This window comes from Rhipicephalus microplus, chromosome X (genome assembly GCF_043290135.1).
Source record: "Rhipicephalus microplus isolate Deutch F79 chromosome X, USDA_Rmic, whole genome shotgun sequence".
NCBI classification, from domain to species: domain Eukaryota; kingdom Metazoa; phylum Arthropoda; class Arachnida; order Ixodida; family Ixodidae; genus Rhipicephalus; species Rhipicephalus microplus.
The window spans coordinates 14126876-14149550 of NC_134710.1; the positions used below are offsets into that span (position 1 = coordinate 14126876).

Genomic DNA, 22675 nt, shown 5'->3' on the forward strand with positions numbered 1-22675 from the left:
AAAATGCAACAAATCCTTGTACATTGTTCCATTAGCTCTTGAACATGAGAGCAAGCAGGGGTCACAGTAGTCATACAGAAGAAAAGGCCTTAGTTCAACGGAGAATGGATAAGTGCTTGAGAACTAAATTAAACCTGCAATATTTCCCCTAAAACGGGGGAGCATGGAAATGGGCAAAGACGTTCTTAATGTAGAACTTGTTTCACCCCTAAAGCTAAACACCGGGCTGCGTATCGTATCTGTCAGTGGACAGTATGCTGATGTGCTTAAGATTTGTTTCTCAATGTTCAAGTACTCTGCATCACCACCTTCAACAGAGCCCCATGCGATGTTCTCCAAACATGTTACTAAATCCTTGTTTCATGAAGCGATAACAGACAGTGTACCAACCAGCCTATGCTGGCAAGAGTGAAAAAGTTGCATTATGCAAGACATGTGACAGTGTACCAACCAGCCTATGCTGGCAAGAGTGAAAAAGTTGCATTATGCAAGACATGTGATAGTGTACCAACCAGCCTATGCTGGCAAGAGTGAAAAAGTTGCATGATGCAAGACATCCACTGTACAGATTCAGTAGCAGTCCTAAATAAAGTTGAGGAGGCAAAACAAAAGAATATACATGGGCCACAAGCAACTTCAAAATGGACACATTCCAGGCAGGCACTTCAGCCAACTGAAAGCACTTCCACATGTATCCGAGCATCACAAACACTACGCGGAAGCTTCTAGTCTCCGTACACTGAACCATTTACAAGGGCTGCTTACAGCAGAATGCCAAACAGAGCTGTAAAATGGAAAACTAGAGCTTTTTAAGAGCACCACTGAGTGATGTGCCTAACAATTCCGCATAACAGTGGAGGCAAGCCACGTCTTTTAAGGTGGCAAAGTGTGCACATATTACCCAAAAAATTCATGACAGTGTGCCTGTTTAAATGAAAAAAAAAGGTGGGGTACGTCCAAACATGGCAGCCCTAGTAGCAGTTTTAAGTCCACTGTAGCAAGCTTTATTCTGTACAAACATACACACATGGAGCAAGTTTCTGGAGGCCCACCCAAAGACAAGACACCAATAACAGCAAAGGCTAGAGCAGGCACGCCTAGCTCAGGATCTATCAAGCCAGATGTGAAACTCTGCAAACTCCATTCGTGGCCTAGCGGCCTCCTGCACAACAAAGAGAAAAATTAAGTACACATTGCTTACAACAGTACACAATGGCAATAACACACAAACAGTATGCAATGGCAGTAACTTTTTCTAAAGCTTTAACAAGCTATCCATAAACACTACAGCAAGCAAGACACACTGCCCAGCTTGCAGAAGTTGCTAACCTTAGAGAAATTGTGCAAAGGCACACACAAAACAGGTGCTATGTCAGTGTGTCTTCAGCATGGTGCTGCCTGCCCTTGTACAACAAAATGTCTAAATTTATAAATGCCAACTATCCGAACAACATGTCCTTAGTCCTGCCACTTTCTTTCCAGGTGCATCTAGTTGGTATTGACAACTGGAAAGAGAAAGGAGAAAACTAGACAACTACGAGTTTCTCATTAAAGCTTTTCATAAAACACCCTCCTTTGGCATTAAATAAATTTCAAGCTTTTTATTACTGCCCAAAGTGAATGGAGAATTATTAAGTTGTAAATCAATACATGCATGCAAAAAAAATTTTAGCTGCTATGAAGCTTTGTTTTTCTTTTTTTTAGCAAGTGTAACTCGGTTGCTGGAAGGCTATGGCATTGCAACACAATTCTAAATACCAAATACAGCAGGAACATTCAGATTGAGGTAGAGTGAGGCTTGGGATGCAGCACTACAGGAGGTGATCCACAGTGGTCACTATGACAAACCCATAGTAAGTTTTATTTAGCTTAACCCCCTACAAAAATAATTGCTGCATGTCAACATATTTCCCCTTTCTGTTCAGCTCCAAATTGAAATGTGTCAAACTGAGAAGTTCCCTAGTCTGCTTTGGCCTTTATATATTTTCCTTTTCACAGTGTCCACTCTGAGGGTTAACACAAATCACTATGGTCACACCCCACAGAGTGCCACTGCATTTGGTGACAGTGCACATTAGCGCAAAGCGATACAGGTATCGCTATCAATGCACGCCGCTCTTTGCTGTGCAGAAGAAATGGCAGCACACTCGAGTACTGTAGCAGATGACTAGAAGCACAACCCCCATGAATTTTCGGTGCCTGCGGTGCTTCGCAATTAGGCATGGCCTCACCAAGTGCGCTGGCACTTTCCACAGAGTGCAGCCACGCTGAGCTGTGTTCACTCCATAAGTGGAAGGCCAAGCGCCTCTCTGGTGTCTTATTACACATGAAATGCGATACACTCTATTGTATCGAAATTTGTTTTTCAAAAGTACCAAGTGTCCGGTATGTGGACAACATATTTAATGTGGTTGCACCAATAAGATGCCTTGCATTCATGCACGCCCCGCCGCGGTGGTCTAGTGGCTAAGGTACTCAGCTGCTGACCCGCAGGTCGCGGCATCGAATCCCGGCTGCGGCGGCTGCAGTTCCGGTGGAGGCAGAAATGTTGTAGGCCCGTGTGCTCGGATTTGGGTGCACCCCCAGGTGGTCGAAATTTTTGAGGATCACCATTCCGTTCACATCACTTGTGATGTGAACGAATATCGCGAGACCGTGCTGTGTAGTCTCAAGCCGACTGTTTAGCCATCTTTTTCTTACTTTTTTTTTCTTCTCTATCATTTTAATCCCATTTATTCCCCTTTCTCCCACCCGAAGTGTAGGGTAGACAACCGGACCAAAGCTTCGTTGACCTCCCTGCCTTTCCATTTCTCTCTTTCTCTCTTTACAGTGCCATAGTTTTCGCAGGTTAGCGGCAAAATCGGGAATGCCACATAGCACTCAAAATTTCCGAATTAGCCGGGCTGGAATTTATTCACTCATACTTGCATTGCAAAGTACGGGACTACAGAAATCCTAATTATACAAGATTTTAATATAACTGAGTTAAGTTAATGAAGTTTCCTCATACTTGTTTTCTGTAAAGTGTCCACATCAGGTCGTCAACTGCCAGCCAAACACAATCCACTCTTTTTTTTCATCAGTGTTTGCTTACAGTTTCAATCAAAAAGAGAAGCACACAAATGTGCTGGTGGAAAGGGTGCAACAGCGCTAGTCCATATTCTTTCAGCCTTCACAACATAAATCTCTGCAGTGCATAAGCCAGGCAAGTTCCCTAGCAGTTACGAGAGGCAGTACCTATTTAGTCCTAACTGTGAAATATCAATGGCTGGAGCTCTAATGATTTTCACGACTGACACTTTATCGCAGCTGCCCCACACCACTCTACCCGTGATCCGTGCGAGTGAATTCCAACCCATGATCTGTGCGAGTGAATTCCAAAACGATAGTGTTGGCCGTGTACATTGGTCACTTGTAAAGCCCTCTTTTGACATCGTCAAGGCAGCTCTGCAAAAATAAACCTTGAAAGCATTGTGGCATATCACTCTGCACATGCAGAAGCAATATTCATTAGGTATCACTTACTCCATAGATAAAGAAATAACTAGAGCGTTAACATGATCTCTTATGATAACATGATATGGTATTTGCATGCGTGCATCTAGATGTTTCTGGTTCTGTTCATGGTTAACTATGTTCTGCAGCGCATATACATATTTTCCAATAAAAGTTGAGGTGTTATAGACTATTTTACGGCCCAAGCAACCATTTTAGCTATTTTACCAAGGTGTTTCAGTGCCGAATGTTGTGCTGTTTCTTTACCTTTGTATTTTGCACCTTTAACAACTAAACTAACAGTGTTATAGTAGTCTCATGTGCATCAAACGGCTGGGTTGGTACATACAATGTTTTGTCGTTTTATTAATTCACATTGCAAGAGACAAAATGGAGAAAACATTGACTTGACAGCCCAAGATTGCAGTGCCTATGTGTCTTGCACTCAGCACTATAGTCTGCACTCGGCAACAACTCATCTTGGCGTTGGAGCGAGGCGGGGATGGCGCACATTCACGTTGCTCTATGCGGCAAATTTCGGTTTTGGTCGCTCGCATCGTTAATGCATCTAGAAAATTACATACACGAAAATTGTGAATCTGAGAAACATCCCAATTGTTGAGGGTACATTTTAGGGTTGCATTACAAGTATACTTTATAATGGAAAACTAAGCACGCTGCTTTCGATCGGCCTTCGTTTGACGGTTTCGGTACTAAAGTTCATATCACATGCCACGATTAAGAAAAGTGTTCAGAACATTCGAATTTTGGCCCAATGGACACATGAACTTGGCTAGGGAATTTCACAAACTCGTATCTGTCGCGGTTTCGCATCACTGAGACTCTATTGTACGTTTACGTAAATGCCTCTCAAACTCGTTTATAATAAAATGCGGTGAGCGCAAAAAGCCTGGAACGGACTGACCTGCATTTTTGTCAATGCAGCCAGATCTGGCACACTATTTTCGAATTCTGGGAGATTTTCATGGTAACCATACAAACGGAAGAAACAGTCGAAATCCGGGAGTGTCCCGGACAATGCGAGACATTTGGCAAATATGTATGATTATAACACCAATGCATATTGTTCTCTTTAGGTGGCGGAATATAGCACAACCCCGTTTTTGTGGCCTCCTCAACTAGCTACTGTAATGCGTCGTATGGATCGCGGAGGCCACGCTATTTTACTAATTTTATTTTTTAATTAGAAATTAAATATTTTTCGTAAAATTTTAGTCAGGATTCGTAAAATCCTAAGCATGGTCAAAATTCAAACATTTTATGGGAAAACTGAAAAAGCTGGCAAATATGCATCATACTACTAATTGTACTCTCGAGTGCTAAACTGTGGTTCATAAGAGCCATTGATTCCCTTTTGTTGAACAGAGAAGCTTGAAATTTGCAAGATATACAGTACACATCTCACTTGCATAAAATATATACCATGAAAGAATTCTTATATAGCAACTATGAGGTTTTTTCTATGTCTTACAGTTTTGTAACAAAATTTTTACATAATGTTTTTATTCATATTGTATTTGATAAACATTTTGATAAGCATGTTTATTGATACTAATAATGATGGAAAAAGAAATTATTTCTCTCTGAATTCGTATCATGGAAATCAGTATTATGTGTGTTCTGCTAATGGCAAGAAAAGCCGACTGCCAAAAAGTAAAGTTCTTTGTCAAATGGAAAGAGTTAAGCTCATGCGTTTGTAGAATGGGTAAACACATCGCGTTTTTTGGAGAACACATGCATAATCGTGAGTTAGAAAGGATGCACTTCAAAGTAAGATGCAAATTTTATATAAAATTTTCAGTAAAAGCATCCTCTAAGGGGAATGAATGCTGGCTAGCACTTCCAGTTTAAATGCACAGAAATACCCATAACAACCACTGTAAATCAACTGGTACAGCACCAGATGTGTTATCCAAAGGTTGTAGACGCAGTTCCTACCAATGACAACCTTTGCTTTCGTCCACTTTAACTTACAGAACCCCTGTATAAGAGACACTGGTATTAGACAAATGGGTATAAGGGACACCAGTGCACCTAATGTAAAATACAGGTTGATAAGAAAATGTATACGAGGTACCCTGCTCATAAAAGACATCTCATGTGAAATAGAAAAATTGCTGCCTGGAGCACGCCTCTTATAAAGGGAATCAACTTAATTTATATTTTGATCATAATTACAGCAAATAGGGTCCCCTAAGTTTTCCCCAGCTTCATTGTCTGTTGGTTTCATCAGGCCATGACTAACAAAGGAAGCAAGCTTTTGATCAACTCCTCTTTTAATTAGGATTTGTGTCTTATACACAGGTGCAACTTACAGAGGCAGAACAGGGTACATGGGTTTGAGAGCAGTTCTGGGAGCAGGCAAAATGGCCTTTTGTGGCAGGCTTAGAACAGTCAGAATTATCTATTTGAGCAAGTTTAGAGCAGTAAGAACATTCAGAGCAGATATAACCCTGTTCAAAGCACTTGTGAAGCAACATTTGTTCAATGCTGCAATTTTCAAGCACTAAGCTGAGTTGTGCGATAGCCTTATTATGGCGATAGAAATTATATCGACATTCTTGATGGGTTTTTCTGTAGCTGTCATGTCCCATTTAATTTCAAAATTTATAATATACTCCTGCACATGGTATGTTCTATCCCTGAATAAAAGTGCATGAGCGGGGGCGAAGAACGCGGCTAAAGCAGAAATCAAACGATCTGGCCTATCTCCATTGCTCGGAGAGCACGTGCAATAACATCCCCCTCGTTCAGGAGGCATGCAGTCAATGCAGAGAGAAAGCGCCCTGCCTGTCTTCGAAGGGTATAAAAAAAACAAGAGGGGGAGGTGTCACTCGCGCTACAACTATGAACTTTACTTATAAGGGCATGGGCACAATCGCTGGCGCGCACATTAGCAGTGCAGCCATCAGCTAGTGGCCCGGATATGCTTCTACATGATGCACTCTGTGAGGATCGGAGGCGCGCCGGCGACCATTTCGCGGGCATTCCGCCACACGGCCACACCCTTTTGCTTTTCTGCTCTGCTAACGGCATGGGGCGATAGATGGCGCCACGTGCGGGCGGCACGAGTTCCGTGCGCGGCAAGGCAGCCGACGGTCGCTCCTCCGTGGTCGGCGCCGGGTGCCGGGTAAGCATGTGTTTTCTTTCGTCCGCGTCCCCTGCCTGGGGTGGCCTTGGGCACCTCGGCAGGCGTGTTTACTTGAGTGCTAGCTTCGGTAGCGTACCCTAAGCCCACAGCGGTGCCTGGTGCTTGAAGTGGTTGTACCACAATGAGCCGCACTTGCCGTAGGCCTACGCGTACGAGGTTTGCCCCAACACTCGCGACCAGGCCCAGTGGCCATCGTGAGAGTGCGCAGCATAGCCGCGAGGGACTTTTCCCCGACCGGCGTGTCAAAGCTCGCCATTGCCAGCTGCGATGTGCTCGCGGTTTTCCCCTTAATGTGAACGTCCGCGTGCGGGTGCCTTTGCTACCCGTGTCCCGGGAGTGGACGTTGTACTGTTGTTCGGGGTGCCGCCAGAGGCAATAAAATGTTGTGTATTTTGCATTAGAACACTGTCTGTTTGCCACGCTGCGCTAAACGCCTTATTAGTTGAGCGCGCGCAGAGCGGTGCGCTACACGCGAGTAAACGGAGTCGCGGCCCTGTGGCTCGCTAAGCGTGAACCCGCCGCGGTGATCGTCCGCTACGGTGAGTAGCGGGGTCACCATAATTCTCATCACGAAGAGACTGTGTGAAAAATGTTGCTCTCCTTTAACTGGCTGTGTTTTCATACACCATCGTTTGGTTGAGTTACACAATATCTGATCCAAAAGAGTTCGCTGCCAGCTTGTATAATTACTGCTATCGCATTCTTTGCTTCGCCCCAGCGGTGCAACTGTGACCTTTCTAGTTATGTAAAGCCATCCATTTCTTTAACCTGAAGACATGAGCATCAATCACGGAGTCAATAAGCACGAAACACAGCGGTCAAATGAACGAGCAGTCATCTGCACCTGTCGAAGGCCGAATCAATGAATGTGATAAGAACAAATTGGAAGGCTGGCAGCCAACTCTTTTATATCCAATATGGCGTAACTCTACAAAGCGCTGGTGTAAGAGAGTACAGTTGCGCCAGAGAGAGATGCTCATCTCGCAGGTCTTTTTACGTTGAGAGCGCAGCACGTAGAAGAGTTTGCAAGCCATTCGCGCCTGCCGTGATCTCATGCACATTGTGACCGCGCCTTTTGAATTGATTGATTGATTGATTTGTGGAGTTTAACGTCCCAAAACCACTATATGATTATGAGAGACGCCGTAGTGGAGGGCTCCGGAAATTTCGACCACCTGGGGTCTTTAAGGTGCACCCAAATCTGAGTATGATTTGTGGGGTTTAACGTCCCAAAACCACTATATGATTATGAGAGACGCCGTAGTGGAGGGCTCCGGAAATTTCGACCACCTGGTGTCTTTAACGTGCACCCAAATCTGATTCAATGAATGAATGAATGAATGAAAATTTCGACCACCTGGGGTCTTTAAGGTGCACCCAAATCTGAGTATGATTTGTGGGGTTTAACATCCCAAAACCACTATATGATTATGAGAGACGCCGTAGTGGAGGGCTCCGGAAATTTCGACCACCTGGTGTCTTTAACGTGCACCCAAATCTGAGTACACGGGCCTACAACATTTCCGCCTCCATTCGAAATGCAGCCGCCACAGCCGGGATTTGATCCCACGACCTGCGGGTCAGCAGCCGAGTACCTTAGCCACTGGACTACCGTGGCGGGGCGCGCCTTTTGAAATCAAAGTTCACGACTGCTGCTGGAGCGGTCACAATACGAAACTTAAACTGTAATAGTTCTGATGAAACCAAAAAAGACTGTGTTTCAGCCACGTTTCCAGGCACCGCACTTGATGGCTTTCGTACCTTGGGGCTAAATTCTGGTGCTGCAGCGCAGTACGGCGCTAATAAACGAGTTTGGCACAGCAGGGGTGGTGCATGTAAACAAGTTTGGCGTACTGCCGCAGCTGTTCCACCCATAAACTTATATGGGAGATCAAATAGCTGTTTCACTCTACAGTTACCCCTCCAGCTATAAATATACATTTGAACATAAAAGGTTGTTGCACATACTGTCATATATAGAACACTAAACTCAAATTGTACAGAATCTCCGACTCCTTTACAGTACATTCTTGCTTGGTGTGCTTGGTAAACAAAGCACAGACTATGGATATCACACGCAACATCAACCCACATTAGGTGCTTCTCAAGAAACTGTCTTGACAATGAACAAGTTGAACACGCCTTTCTTCAAGTACATATAAAAGCTTTCTTCCCTCTAATTAGCACGAAAAGCAGGATGTTCAGGTGTTCTTTTTTCTCAGATTTTTTTTTTACTTTCTATTTATTTTTCCTACTATTTTTTGTATGGGGCTGTAAACTAGTAAAGCAGTTTTAAAACAGAGCCTTTTTTCACAGTGCTTTCTTTCTGTCCCACAGAACAAAAAATAAACATTGATTTTATTTGAGATCAGTATATGGCCACATTGCTCTACTTGCAGAGCTACTTGTAGGGCAAGTTTCGTTACAACTGGAAAATTTTTTCCCAAAACAAAGCTATAAATTTAGGGGCTTTACCAACTCACTTGAAACCAATCTAAGCAAAAGAAAGAGTTTCTTACGCTTGTTTTTTTTAACCTGCTGCCGAGCATGCACTGATGCCTGAAAAAAAGAGAAGGAAATACGAGGGGCATTTTTTTTTTTCAGTGTCAGCGCAATGAAAGCAAGGGTCACTCTTTCAGGCAAGAATCCCAGAGAAGAAGGTGCTCACCTGCAGCAGTATTGGGCTGTCCGGCCATAGCGCCTGAAGCAGCAGCAGAGGCAGCTGCCTTCTGCTTGAGCATGGTCCAGTCAAAGACGTAATCGTACTGGTGGTTCAGCGTGCGAAAAAGAATGCGAAAGATCTGGCGCAGGTACTTGTAGTCTGGCATTTCCTCAAAGCGTAGGCCACGGCAGTAGTTGAGGTACATGGTGAACTCAGCAGGGAAACCTTTGCAGAGCACCTCGACAGGTGTGGACATCTTTTTCTCGCTAATTTTTTCATACTTCTGCTTCTTTGTGGCTGCCTTCAGGCCTTGCCAGGGCAAACTACCTCTGTTGAAGTACATAAGCACGTAGCCCATAGACTCCATGTCATCCCGGCGACTCTGCTCAATGCCAAGGTGGGCATTTATGGACGCATACCGAGCTGTGCCCGTCAAGTTTTTGTCCTCCCGATACGGTATGTGTTGCTTGTTCCGGTTGTCTCGGTACTTCTTGGCCAGCCCAAAGTCAATCAGGAAAAGCTGAAGAAACAAGAACATCCACTCTAGTGAATTTAAAGCAAATTGTTAAACACATGAATGCTTAAGGTCATACTCAAATAGAGTTGGGTGATTCATGAGAAAGAGAATATATATGTATGGATGATATTGTTGTTTGTCTACTTTTTTATATTTTATGTGGGTATATTCAAAGTGCACGGAGCTGAAAACTTTATTTAAAAAAACTGATCCCAGTGTGCAAAAAAAAAAAAAAATGAAGGTGGCAGCAGGCACGCCTCGCTATTGCTCAGTGCAACACCTTCAGATCTCACAAACGAAGTAAAAGCCCACTGTAAACGCTGTGTAGAAATTTTTTTCTGCTTGTTTTAATAAGCATCACAGTGAATTACATCCGTATTCTTCTCAAGCTGTCAGCAGAACCAAAAAATTCTGAAAAATGGCTAACTAGGTCAAAAGAAAAAAAAGTTTGACATCATTGATGAGCCTTGGAGCATTCCTTATTTCACTCAAAAATTTCAAAACAAGTGCCAAATATAGAACAATGTGTTTTCAACGTTCGTGCGAAAAAAATGCAGCGTGAAAGAAGAGAACATTTAAAGAAACGAGTTAAAAAAAAGATCATTTTCAAAAAAAAAAAAAAAAAACCAGTCCCGCTTTTAACCAAAATTTTTTAGTGAAGTCCACTTATGTCACTCAATACCCCCTTTATCCTAATCAAAAGTACAGCTGGTTACACTAACTGCTAAGTTCAAGGATTCTGAATCCCTAACGGGGGTGAGGAGAGGGTTGCACCAATTTATTTCCCCCTCCTTTTCTTTTTCAACAAAAAAAAGACATCGCGAAAAAACAGAGGGGGGGGGGGGGGGGGGGGCTCTGTAAACATCGGCCGTGCGGTCTTATAATGGCTTGACCACATGAAGATAGTGTTTTCCAAGGGGGCCCGCAAATATTCATATCTCCCGTAATTTCGAGTCATCAAAACAACTAGCAAAAATCTATTTCTGCCAAAAGAACTTGCGTATGTCTTTCTGCGACAAACGTGAACGGACGGAACGGCGCAGCCCATTGCGGGAAAGCGAACGTCAAAGTTTCGCTTAAGGACAACTGAAAAAAAAAAAAAAAAATGAATGTGCACAGACCTACAGGATCGTTACTGGACTCTTGGGACAGGAACGCCAAAATGCTTCTAGCCTTTATTACATCTTTATTGCCTCTAAACTACCGCTGCGTCAGCCGCATGCAGAAATGGTCGATGATAGCAACGCCGCGACCACGGTTCCGCACGCGGCGGTTGCGGTGTGCGCATACGAGCACACAGCCTCTCCAAGGCTGTCTGTCTTGCCAAGCCAGCCCCCATGTAGAGCTCTCACGCACAAGTTCCTTAATGTCCAGTCGCGAATAAAGACTGTTTATCAATCCTCGCCCCAGCCCTGCCCTTACAGCGGAAATAAGTACTAGTTTCGTTTTCAATCCGCGTGCGTTGGCTGCGCAGGTGCCTCCAAAACCAAATTGTTTTGTAGTTATTTATGATCGCATCTGCCGCGGTTTTGTCCGTAGCGTTTGCAGAAAGCAACATTGCTTTGACTGGTCGAGCGTTGGACGCGCGTGAACTTTCAGAGTTCTGTCCGTTACGTCGTCGCCATACATGATCCTGTTGAGAGCAACCGCGGTTTCGTCCACAGCGGTTATGGCAAACGATAACCACAGTTATGACTACTAGTTCTGACCAGAGTTTTGACCAAACATCCTGTCCGCGCGCGACCTTCCAAAGCTTCAAGCACGCTGCTCTCAGAGCGGAGGCGCTGTCTCGGCCTTCGATCGACAGTTTCGGTAGTAAAGTTCATATTACCCATCATGAAGCACGATGGGGAAAGTATTCAGAACATCATAATTTTGGCCCAATGGACATAGTGAAACTCGTATAGGTTTAGCGCAACTTAGACAAAGACAACGAGACACACAGACAAGCACCGATTTTTAGCCGAGTTCATTAGCACCTCAACAAGCCTTTTTATGCACCAAAAATCTGCCTTATTAACCAATGCGCGGAGAGCAAAATAAAAATAAAATGAAAACGGAACCCAAGAGCCATAAGCAAAAAAATAATAAATACCTATGCCTACAGCGGGACGAAATATCAAAGGTAATACACACCTATCTCACACAAGGCGAACTGATCTTAAGATACCAAGACGGCACGATGATTTATACTACAAAAAAAAAAAAGACGCCTTCAAAATAAAAAGCCGAGCAAGCGCAGTGCATGAAATGAAGTAAAAATAATCGTTCCATCTCGGTATCTAAGATCAGTTCGCCTTGTGTGAGATAGGTGCGTTATCGTTTATATTTCATTCCGTTGCAGGCATGTGTATTTACTTTTCTTTTATTTTTGCTTACGGCTTTTGTGTTTCCTTTTTCACTGCCTTTTACCTCGCTCTTATGTGTATAAGTTGACCCTTTACTGCCGGGTGTCGCGAATTCACAACATACCAAAGAACTTGGAGCAACTAAGCCACGAAATGCGTGCCACCTTTATTGCCGGCTGCCAAGTACTCACGGGGGATGTAGCTTTCAGCATGAAAAATGTAGCCCAGTCTCGTACAAGGTATTTTAAGCTAGAACCAATTGTTTTGGAGCTCACGGAGGAGAGCGCGAAACGCATGCAGCAACTCTCACTTCGTTTTTTCTCGCCTTGATGACGCTAGTTTTATCTTCAATAATTCTGTTCATTTGGTGTGTGCGCACTCAAGAGGTCGTATACAACATGTTACGTAGTTCTGAAGCATTTTTTTTGTTGCCAAGTCCTCGCTTCTGTGGCATATGGAGAATTCGCGACATATGCAAAGGTATGCATTAAAGTTGAATTTTAGATAATTCAACCGCAGAATCATTTAAATGTTGCTACTTAAAGCTGGAAAATGAAAACAACTATTACTTTGCTCAGCGGTTTCATAATTCTGGAAGTAAAGGGTTAATACAGGCAGGTTTTTGGGGCATAAAAAGGCTCGTTGAAGTTGAAATAAACTCCGTTGAAAGTCAGTGCTTGTCTGCGTTTTGTGTGTCTCCTTGTCTTCGTCTAAATTGCGCTAAACCTATCCGAGTACGTACCAACGCGCCCAAGTCGAAGTGCTTTGACATAGTGGAGTTTGGCTGGGGAATTTCGCGAATTCGTATCTGCCGATTTCGCATGATTGAGATTTTATAGTGTACGCTTAGATGAACGGCTCGTAAATTCGTTAACAATCAAATGCGATGGGTTTGCAAAAAAAGCCTGGATGGATTAGGCTGCATTTTGTCAATGCGGCCAGAACAGGCACAGAAACTTCGATTTGCGGGAGATTTTCCTGACAATCGTACAAACGCAAAAACTGGTCAAAATCCAGGAGACTTGGCAGGTATGTAGGTGCCATCGAAGGGGCCCTGCAACACCTTTCCAAGTAACCACCTAATGGTTTTGCTAAAGGTTGCCACACGAATCGACTGCCACAAGAATTTGTAGGATCCGTCATATACTAGCAGAGTTACAGAGGTTTGTTGAATGCTGTAATTGTGTTCCCTCTTCTCTCATTTTGACAAGTGCGCTGGAAGCTAAGCAAGGAAGAATGGCACAGAAGAAAGTCTCACGATCTTGATCACGTTTTTCTCTTTTTTATTCAAACTTGCACTTTACTTTCAGTGTTATTGCGAATGCATGTATGGCCACTGGGCGGTCTCCCGAGCCGGCCGCAGTATTTATCCCAGATGCTTAAATGACCAATGGCCATAAATTTAGGTATATGGTCGGTATATTAGGGTATATGGCAGCATTTGTAGAAAGAGGAGGGAACGATTTCTAGCTGAGTTTGAGAATCAATTGCAAGTTCCAGGCCGCGTGCTACACTATAATGTTCAACTCGCAGGTTCTAACAACCAATTGACAGCATTTTCCGATTGCAGGGCTCCTTTAACGCTAGGTTTGCAGTGAGCACAAGTAGAACACATACTCTTAATCATAATTTAGACAAAAGGTCGGCAACCTGTGATCAGGCTCTACCATGTAGTCCGCAACAACACAAACAATGCTATCCTAGTTTTGTGCACCCAGCTTGACGGGCACTGAAAAGTACAGAGAAGGCTGTGCTATTATAGAACCATGGCATACCTTGTTGCAGTGACCACCGATTCCCATGAGAAAGTTGTCGGGCTTGATGTCTCTGTGGATAAAATTTTTATTGTGCACATATTCAATGTGGGTAATCATCTGAAAAAGAAATGCAAAGGTGTCATAAAGGTTGCACATGGTATAACCTATATTTCACAGCATGGGTGACACTTGTAGCACTTAAGGATAAAATGCAGCAATGTACACAAAATGCAGATTCAGTAACGGCAGCTCCCAGCAGCTGATATCTCCAGACACAGCTTGAAAGGTCAAATGGTGGGACAAGCAGGTTTAAATACGTATCCAATGCTGCATAGATAATCATGGCAGTAGTGGTTACGGAGCTTGATTGCCGACCTGACCGTGGCGGGATCAAATCCCAGCCGCATTTCGATGCAAGCTAGCGGCCTTCGATGCACGTTAAAGAACCACAAGTGGTCCAAATTTCCGTAGCCCTCCACTATGGTGTCTTTCGTAGTCATATCGTGGTTAAATGATCCCCTAAAAATAATGAACAGCAAAGCTGTACATGCCGTGCCAGAAGCTATGCTGTTCAGTGTTGACAAAAAACTACCAAGGCTACGTGGACGGCAAAGCACAGTCATAGCGTGCATTCTCGCCATTATCGCAGCGGTAGAGATTGGGAGATAGGGGGAGGCAAACGCTCGAGCAGTTCCGGCGACCCGTCAAGAAGTTTGTGTTCAGGTGCTGTATTCTAGAGACCGTAGTTCGGGAGAAGTCCTCCGAAGAAAGGACTTCGCACTCGCAGCCTGTTTGACTGCACCCATCTGCTCGGCGAGGCGCGCACCCGGCCGAAGCATCGAAATGTCCAAAGGTGCGCGCGCCAATGAGCTGGCTTGGGCGGGTCGAGGAGCGCGAAATCTGCGAGAAAGTATTTTTTTTTCTTCGGAAAAGCTGGCAAAATATTAGGGGTGCGCAAATTATGCGAGGGCGAAAATTATGCACGTAAATACGGTAAATATGTTGGGGCTCCTGTGAAGAGCTAAAAATATTTCCAATTCATTGCGAATCTCATGGAGCCAATCATCTTAGGATCACTCCATATTTCACTCGACGCAAAAATAATGCGTCATGCTGCTGAGAATTCTGAAACAACTTGTTCAGCGCTCATTTTCATGGCAAATAAACAGAAAACTGGTTCAGTAAAATTGTACTTTATGAAGTAACATTCTAAATACACCTATGTGGTTATCAACAAACATGGGAGACAAATGCTGTGACGTGCAATGCTCGAAACTCGCACTGTCCCAACTGCATTCCCCACAGACAACTCCAAGGAGAAAGAGGGGTCCTTTTGCACGATCGATTATTTTGCTAGGCGTAAAGTGGCGTCAATTAGCTAGCCTCATAAGGCCAACCTCCTCTGACACTCTCCTTCTTTCCTCTCTGTACGGGGACTACATGATTTAGCAAACTGTTTTCTTTTTGGAACGAAGTTTTATATGGCTAGGGCGTGCTGTCTGTACACTAAAAATCCCTTAATGACCTTTAGAAAGCAGTGAAAAAAATTGGCCCCGTATCTGCATGTTTCACTGCAAACGTCATCGAAAGACGATAGCCTTGCGTCTGGAGAGAGTGAACAAAACGTTTATTTGATGTTCTGCGCAAGAAAATCGGTGAACGGTATTCTGGTTGCGTTTGGGTGCCTCGAGCGTGCAGCGGAGGTGAACGAGCGCATCAAGTTACGCCACACATGAGACATGAGCGCTATCTGGCAGTTATCTTGGAAAAAAAAAAGGATGGCATGTGATATACAGCGCGGCATGCGCACCTGTCTTGGAGGCAACAAGGCGACGTGTAGATGCCACCACCGTGTCGTCTTAGCAAAGCGTAGGAAACGCTGCGGTCCTTTCTAGTATAAAGAAACACACCACAGAATACTGTTGGTTTGAAGTTGTGCCTTTGACATGCTCAATATTTGCTTTTTAATCGACAATCGCACAAGTATGAATGCCCGAACCTGAGCAATATGGTGGGGCACTGCGGATGTGGTTCGATTTTTGCCGTTTACGAGTCATTTTGGAAGACGAACGGACAAGTTGACCGACAGACAGACCAAATTAAAGACGATAGTCTTTTTTGGGATACTTCGTCGCGGAAATCTTTGTCTGTTTGTCCGCCGAAACGATACCCTAAACGGTTCAAATCCAACCCCATCTGCAGAGCCCACCAATATTGCTCAGGTGCGGGCATTCATACTTGTGCAATTGTCGATTAAAAAAGCAATTATTGTGCATATATGGGGCACAATAACAACACGTCAGTGTTCTGTGTGTGCGTCGTTAAACTAGAGAAAGCACACGTAATTATTTTAAAGGGACTGTCTATCGTCCTTCATTGCTCTCCTGTTTTGTGTCGCAATAAAAAGCGTACCATGTGAAATGTCTAACCTTGCAGCAGTTTCTCTGAAGAGTATTAAAATTTTTAAAACAATTTTTTGTCCCTGTTATGTCTCCTTCCATCGGTGGGATGAATATGCATGAATACATGTTTTCGAGAGGCAGACATACACAGAAAGGGGCGGTTCGTGGAGGAACTACTCTCTTGATGAAGTGCATTGGAATCCTCATTTACATGAAAATCGTTGAGTTACCTCACCTTCATCTCTACTGGAATACCTCAGGGTCACTTTCAGGCCCGATTTCTTTGAATATTATGCGCAGAAGCCATTTTTGTTCGTTTGTTGCCTTTCTAAGTGTTACTGACTCGGAGCAGGCCAACTCCATCTGCGATGGCAAGCTGCACAGGATAACAGATCTACGGCAGCACTCCTACTAACTTTCTTTTTTGTGGAAAGAACAGTTTTTGTCAATAATTCTTGACACTTGTACGTTTTTGCAACAATTTTAGCTGCATATCTTGAGTTATTTTTAACCTCAATATTCTTTAAGTTGTTCTCCTTTTTAAAGTGTCAACTGTATAATCACTGCACAAACTTTTAAATTTAAACATTTATTATTTAATGTGTATAATAAATATATTTGCTACATTTTGGTACCAAATAATGTAAATAAGGCATTATTACCTAGACACAAAAAATTGTTTTTAACACCTAGTAAAAATGCCAACTTTTCCCGTAATATCAAAATAGTTAATGTATTTGTAATATGGTTCATCCCTTTCAAGAGAACCATGTGTGTTTTTTCCCCAAGCAAAGCCTTTGTAAAATAAATTAAATTAATGGATCGATGTATTCACTTTATTCCTTCCTTAATGGCACTTTCAGATGGTTTCTCACATAAGATCTTCAGCCTTTGATTTGAATCTCTGCTTTTCCCACTGAATGTGAGTTAAACGAAGGGTCACACCATCAGATCAAACCTGCATGTCCGGCCAATATTATTCTTTTGCTGTTTTTTTTTATGTTATGTGGTGGACAAATCCATAGTCTACGGAACTGAAAATTTGATTTTCAAAAAGCTCCCAGCACACCAAAAAAAAAAATATTTCAGGGTGGCAAACAAGCATCCTGTTTTTGCCCACCACAATATTTTCGGTTTTAACGGCCAAATTTAAGCCAACCTACGATTGTTGTGCCAAAACTTTTCCTGTTGCCTTTAGTATGCATTACTACAAGTTATATCAAGGGTTTCTTTATGGTGTTCTCAAAAGGAAAAATTGTGAAAAATTCAAATTCAACCAAAGTAAAAAAAAAAAGATTGCCAACTTTGATATGCCTTGACGCGTTTCCTACTTCACACAGACTTGAAAACACTGTCAAATATAGAAAAAGGTCTCTGCAACATTTCTCTGAAAGCTCACTTGCCTACAAAAACCATTAAAAAATGAAAAAAAAATGTTTAGACAAGCAAGCTTTTTCAAAAATCTCATTTTAAAATGAATTTTAAAAAATAGGTCTCAAATGGGAGGAAATTTTTTTTTATCGAAGAGCACTTATGTCATTCAAAACACTGTTTTAATATCATGTTCTCATTTGCTTTGTTCATGAGACAGAAGGGGCTCAAAATAGTAGCATTAATGACTTTTATCAACTTACATTGCACGTAAATCTGCATTTTTTAAATACTTGGCTACAGCAAAACCTTTCTGTGGTGGCTTGCCTTCAGGAAAAATATATTATCAGGTTTTATTTGTGTTTAGCGTGTGCAGAGGTGGGCTGCCTGCACTTCCTGGAGGGCTAAGACATTACGCAGTTTGCAGCCTACAACCTCGCCTACAAGCATCAGAAGAAAAATGGACGTGCCTGCTCAAGATATCAATTACTTCTTCTTCGCAATGAAATACCTGGTCTGCCTCATCGCCGTTTTCATAGATGTAGACAGGTTTTGGGTTTTTTTTCTTAAGACATGCAAAGCAGTGCTGGCAGAAGTTATAGGCGTTGCGGGTGTTTTTTTGCTTATGATAGTGGCTTCGGCAGGTTAGCAATAACAAAAACGGCAAAGGAAAAAAAAATTATGCCATGAATCGGGGGGGTATATATATATATGCTCACGGCTGGTTATTTTTTCATCCACTTTTCTTTCTTCTTATTTACATTCCATTGGTTCTAATAACTTCCCCAGTACATTCCTTGGCATTACTGTCTGTTAGATCTCATAATATTGTGTTAAAACACGGAAAAACGAGCCCTTAGGTATACACTTCTTTCTCTTATATATATATATATATATATATATATATATATATATATATATATATATATATATATATATATATATATATATATATTGTTGAATCGGCACAGAATACTCGGACCCAGCCACAACCCACGGCGTGTTATAAAGAGCTAAGCCAAGTCAAGACGTGTATACTGAACAGCACCGCACTCCACTTTTGCGGCGCCGCTGACATGAATGTTTCCAGAGGCGCTCACTATTCAATGCTTGCAAGCAAGACTGTAGACTGCAAACTGTGTACGCGTGAGCCCTCCAGAGAGTGCAGGCAGTCTGCCCCCGCACTCACTAGGCACAAATAAGATCTGATAATACGTTTTTCCTGAAGACAAGCCACCAGACAAAAGTAATGCTTCAGCAAAGTAATTTAAATTGTAGATTTACATGCCATGCAAGCTCAAAACAACCATTAATGCTACTGAAGTAAAGGCACACAGCAAAGGCATTATAATTTAGGCCCTTATGTCTCGTGAACAAAGCAAATGAGGACATACGATATTAAAGCAGTGTTTTGATTGATATAAATGCTCTTCGATAACCAATTTTCATCAAAATTGAGAATGTTTTTTTTTTTTTCATTTTATGAAAACGAGTTTTTTAAAAAGACTTGATTCTTCAAATATTTTTTTAGTTTTTTAATGCCTTTTGTAGGCAAACGATCATTTAGAGAAATATTGCAAAGGCCTTTTTCTATATTTGATAATGTTTTAAAAGTCTCTGTGTGAAATAGGAAATGTGCCAAGCTGCATCAAAGTAGGCAATCTTTTCTTTTTTTACTTAAGCCAGGTTTGTCCTTTTTTTGTCACACTTTTTCCTTTTGAATATGCCCATAAGAAAACGTTGACTTGTCATCCAATGACTGGATCGCACTGAATTCAGACCCTCATATGCCAGCCCCATTGCAGTGTGCCCATGTGTACCCACAACAATGCCATTTTTTGGACTGATGCACTCTCTTCTTTCTTTATTCAGGTCATACAAATATGAGGACCACTCTGTGAGCACATTTGCCATTGTTCTTGTTCTACATGCTTTTTAATTATTCTGGACTAAGCACTGGCCAATGATAGCCACAGCAGATGCTCGTTAATAGTCTGCAGAACAGGGCATAATTCCCAGAAGCAAGCAGCGTTATGCCTTTTGCATTACCATGAGGATCAAGCTGTGAGGCACAGAAATTTGTGCACTCATACATGTTACCTACTAGCCCTACGTACACACATTGTTCTCATGCCAGTTCACTCCACCAAGAAGATACCCCACAGCAGATTAAGCAGTTATGCACTGTTTCATGTTGCAAAACAAAACCACGACACGACTATATTAGACACCCTAGTGGAGGGCTCCGGAGATCTCAGCCACGTGGTGTTAACGTGCACTAACATCGCACAGTACACGGGCCTCTACCGTTCCTCCTGCCGCGTGACCAGGATCGAACCCGCGCCCTTCATACCAGCAGCCAAGCACCACAACCACTAATACACTAGGATGGACTGGGGCAAGCTGGACAAACAGCTATGCAACACTAATAACTACACTTCCCGAGCACCACATGAAGGCTTTGCAGCACAGAAAAGCTTTGCTTACCTGATCAAACAGCATTAGCACTGTCTTCATGGTAAAACGTCTGGAGCAGAAGTTGAACAGGTCTTCCAAGCTTGGGCCCAGCAGGTCCATCACAAGCACATTATAATCTCTTTCAGTGCCAAACCATCTGAAAAGTGTAGGTGTCGTTCAAACATCTGCGATACTCTATGTACTTTCAACACTACTAGCAACGCATTCTTTTTTTCCTCAGCGGGTTGTGCGAAACCCACAACCAGGTGAGAAATTGATTAATATGTGGGGTTTAACGTCCCAAAACCACCGTATGATTATGAGAGACGCTGTAGTGGAGGGCTTCGGAAGTTTCGACCACCTGTTGTTCTTTAACGTGCACCCAAATCTGAGCAAACGGGCCTACAACATTTCCGCCTCCATCGGAAATGCAGCCGCCGCAGCCGGGATTTGAACCCGCGACCTGCGGGTCAGCAGCCGAGTACCTTAGCCACTAGACCACCGCGGCGGGGCCACACTTTGATTTTACCACAGGTCTAAAGAAAATATCGCTCAGATTGGCACATTGCGTACGCAACGGAACTCGGAAAAGACAGCGTACGAGGACATCATGCAACGTCACAGGTTGTGACCTCAATACAAAGCGCTGTACGGCGCCTCATAAATTGTGGTCCTTTGAACAAACCTTTACACCTTTACTAATAAAATTTGAGTTTCATATTTTTTTTTGTTTTCAACCGGTGTTCGCTTCGCCAAAATAAAACTTCGCACAGCACAAACAATAACTTACCTTGTATGGGGAATCCCTTCGTGGCCTTGCAATATCTTGTACAGTTTACTCTCATAAAGCAGCTGTGGATGCCTAGCCTTGGTAGATTCCATTTTCACTGCAACCTCCTGAAATACCGCGCACAGATTATTTACATACTACAACAAGGTATGACGCATCAGCGACCGATAGCACAACCACGGGAGTAGCTAAAGCTAGCTCGCGCATTTTAAGCCGCAACGCTACCAGCACAGTCAAAAACGAAAGTAAACAGCTGAGCAGAAACAAACTGAAACGACCCACAGCCTTAACCCTAACTGTGTAGAGCTTACAAACCTCGCCGTTCACCATGTTGATTCCCAGGTAGATGTCCCCAAAGGAACCGCTTCCAACTTTGCGAACCAATTTGAATTTTCCACCGACAACAAACTCTGCCCTCGATGAGCCAGCCGCGCTAGCCATTGCCATCTATTTCACGCTCACTGGATCTACTGGAAAACAGTAATCGAGCATAGAACAGTTAGACTCCCAAAACCACAGCGCTACACACAGCTTGCCATCATTTTCACGGGATGACGTCACGACAAGATGACGAAAAGAACAAAACACAAGCAAAGATGCCCGCCGCGTGCGCCTGCAAACCCGCTTTCATATCCTCTTCCTCTTTTTTTTTTTTTTTCTGTGCGGAAAGTCAACGAGCGCTGCGTGCAGCAAACGACTGCAACAAAGGTCACGTGATAATGCCTTTGAGATTTATACCACACTTGCTTCCCTTGTTCTAGTCTCAGAGGTGCTAACACTAAGCGGCACATGGAATATGAAGTGTTCTGTGATCACGACCTACTGTATTTTACTGACCTGCCCATCAAGCGAAGCGCCAGCACGCCTTTTCTAGTATTGGCACCTGCCGCTATGCGTTTTGTAGCGCTGCAACTTACCCCATCCGCACCATTGCTAACGACCGCACCGCGCTTTTTTTTTTTTTTTTTGTCGTCTGCTCGCGCGACGTTGGGAGAAAAGCAGCAATGTTTAAGCTTGCATACACTCTGGACGATTAAAAAAAGTAATAAAAGCCTCTTTTTGAATAAACTTAAAAGTATAAAGACGATCTTTTGCTACCGTCTGCTCTTGTCGAGCTGCGACAGAAGCGTGCAGGTAGGTGCAGTTTGTAGCAAAGGGAGGTCAAGCCTATGGTGTCACGTTGCGAGCTTTGCGTCCACGCCATGAAACGTCGCTACCATCGAAACGATGGACAGTGCACCGCCGGCGACGACAAACGAACGCCCACTAAGTTTTTTTTTTTTTTTTGACAATTTGATTTGTAGGGCTTGAGAATGGTTAGCATAAAAAACCGTTTCTCGTTTATTTTAGGCATTCAGAAGCATGCATTATGCGAACTCGTAAAAAATTGCAAAGTAAGGCACTTGAGATGGCAGCGCGGACCAGAAGAGAAACAGTCGTGCCGTACTGCTCGTGAAAGGCACGCGAATACGTTGATATTAATTACAGAAAGTTTGCCGAATACTGTCAACGAGGTGTTACGACATATTAAGCTACAGAAGTGCTGGAACGTTATCAGTATACCTTTACTTACTGCGGCAAACGTTTCGTCGAGTGCGATGGATATATCTGCCAGCGCTGGACAGCTTCTGTGCTCTGGGCATCTGCATTAGAGCTTTGCGTAGTACGTACCTTGTTTGCACATAAACGCTGATGCACGCATAT

General features: G+C 43.2%; 1 protein-coding gene across 2 annotated transcripts; it reads right to left on the reverse strand.

Moving 5' to 3' along the window:
- Nucleotides 1–981: 981 nt before the first annotated feature.
- Nucleotides 982–21584, reverse strand: CkIalpha (Casein kinase Ialpha). Of its 2 annotated transcripts, XM_037426598.2 has the most exons (7): nt 21287–21584; nt 20972–21078; nt 20212–20338; nt 13970–14068; nt 9336–9849; nt 9187–9226; nt 982–1162 (listed from the first exon to the last, which is right to left on the reverse strand). In XM_037426598.2, the coding sequence occupies exons 1-6, from the start codon at nt 21416–21418 to the stop codon at nt 9198–9200; spliced, it is 1008 nt and encodes a 335-aa protein (XP_037282495.1). In that variant the 5' UTR covers nt 21419–21584; the 3' UTR covers nt 982–1162; nt 9187–9197. The 2 variants fall into 2 exon arrangements, with proteins under 2 accessions (XP_037282495.1, XP_037282496.1); XM_037426599.2 differs by lacking the exon at nt 9187–9226.
- Nucleotides 21585–22675: the final 1091 nt, after the last annotated feature.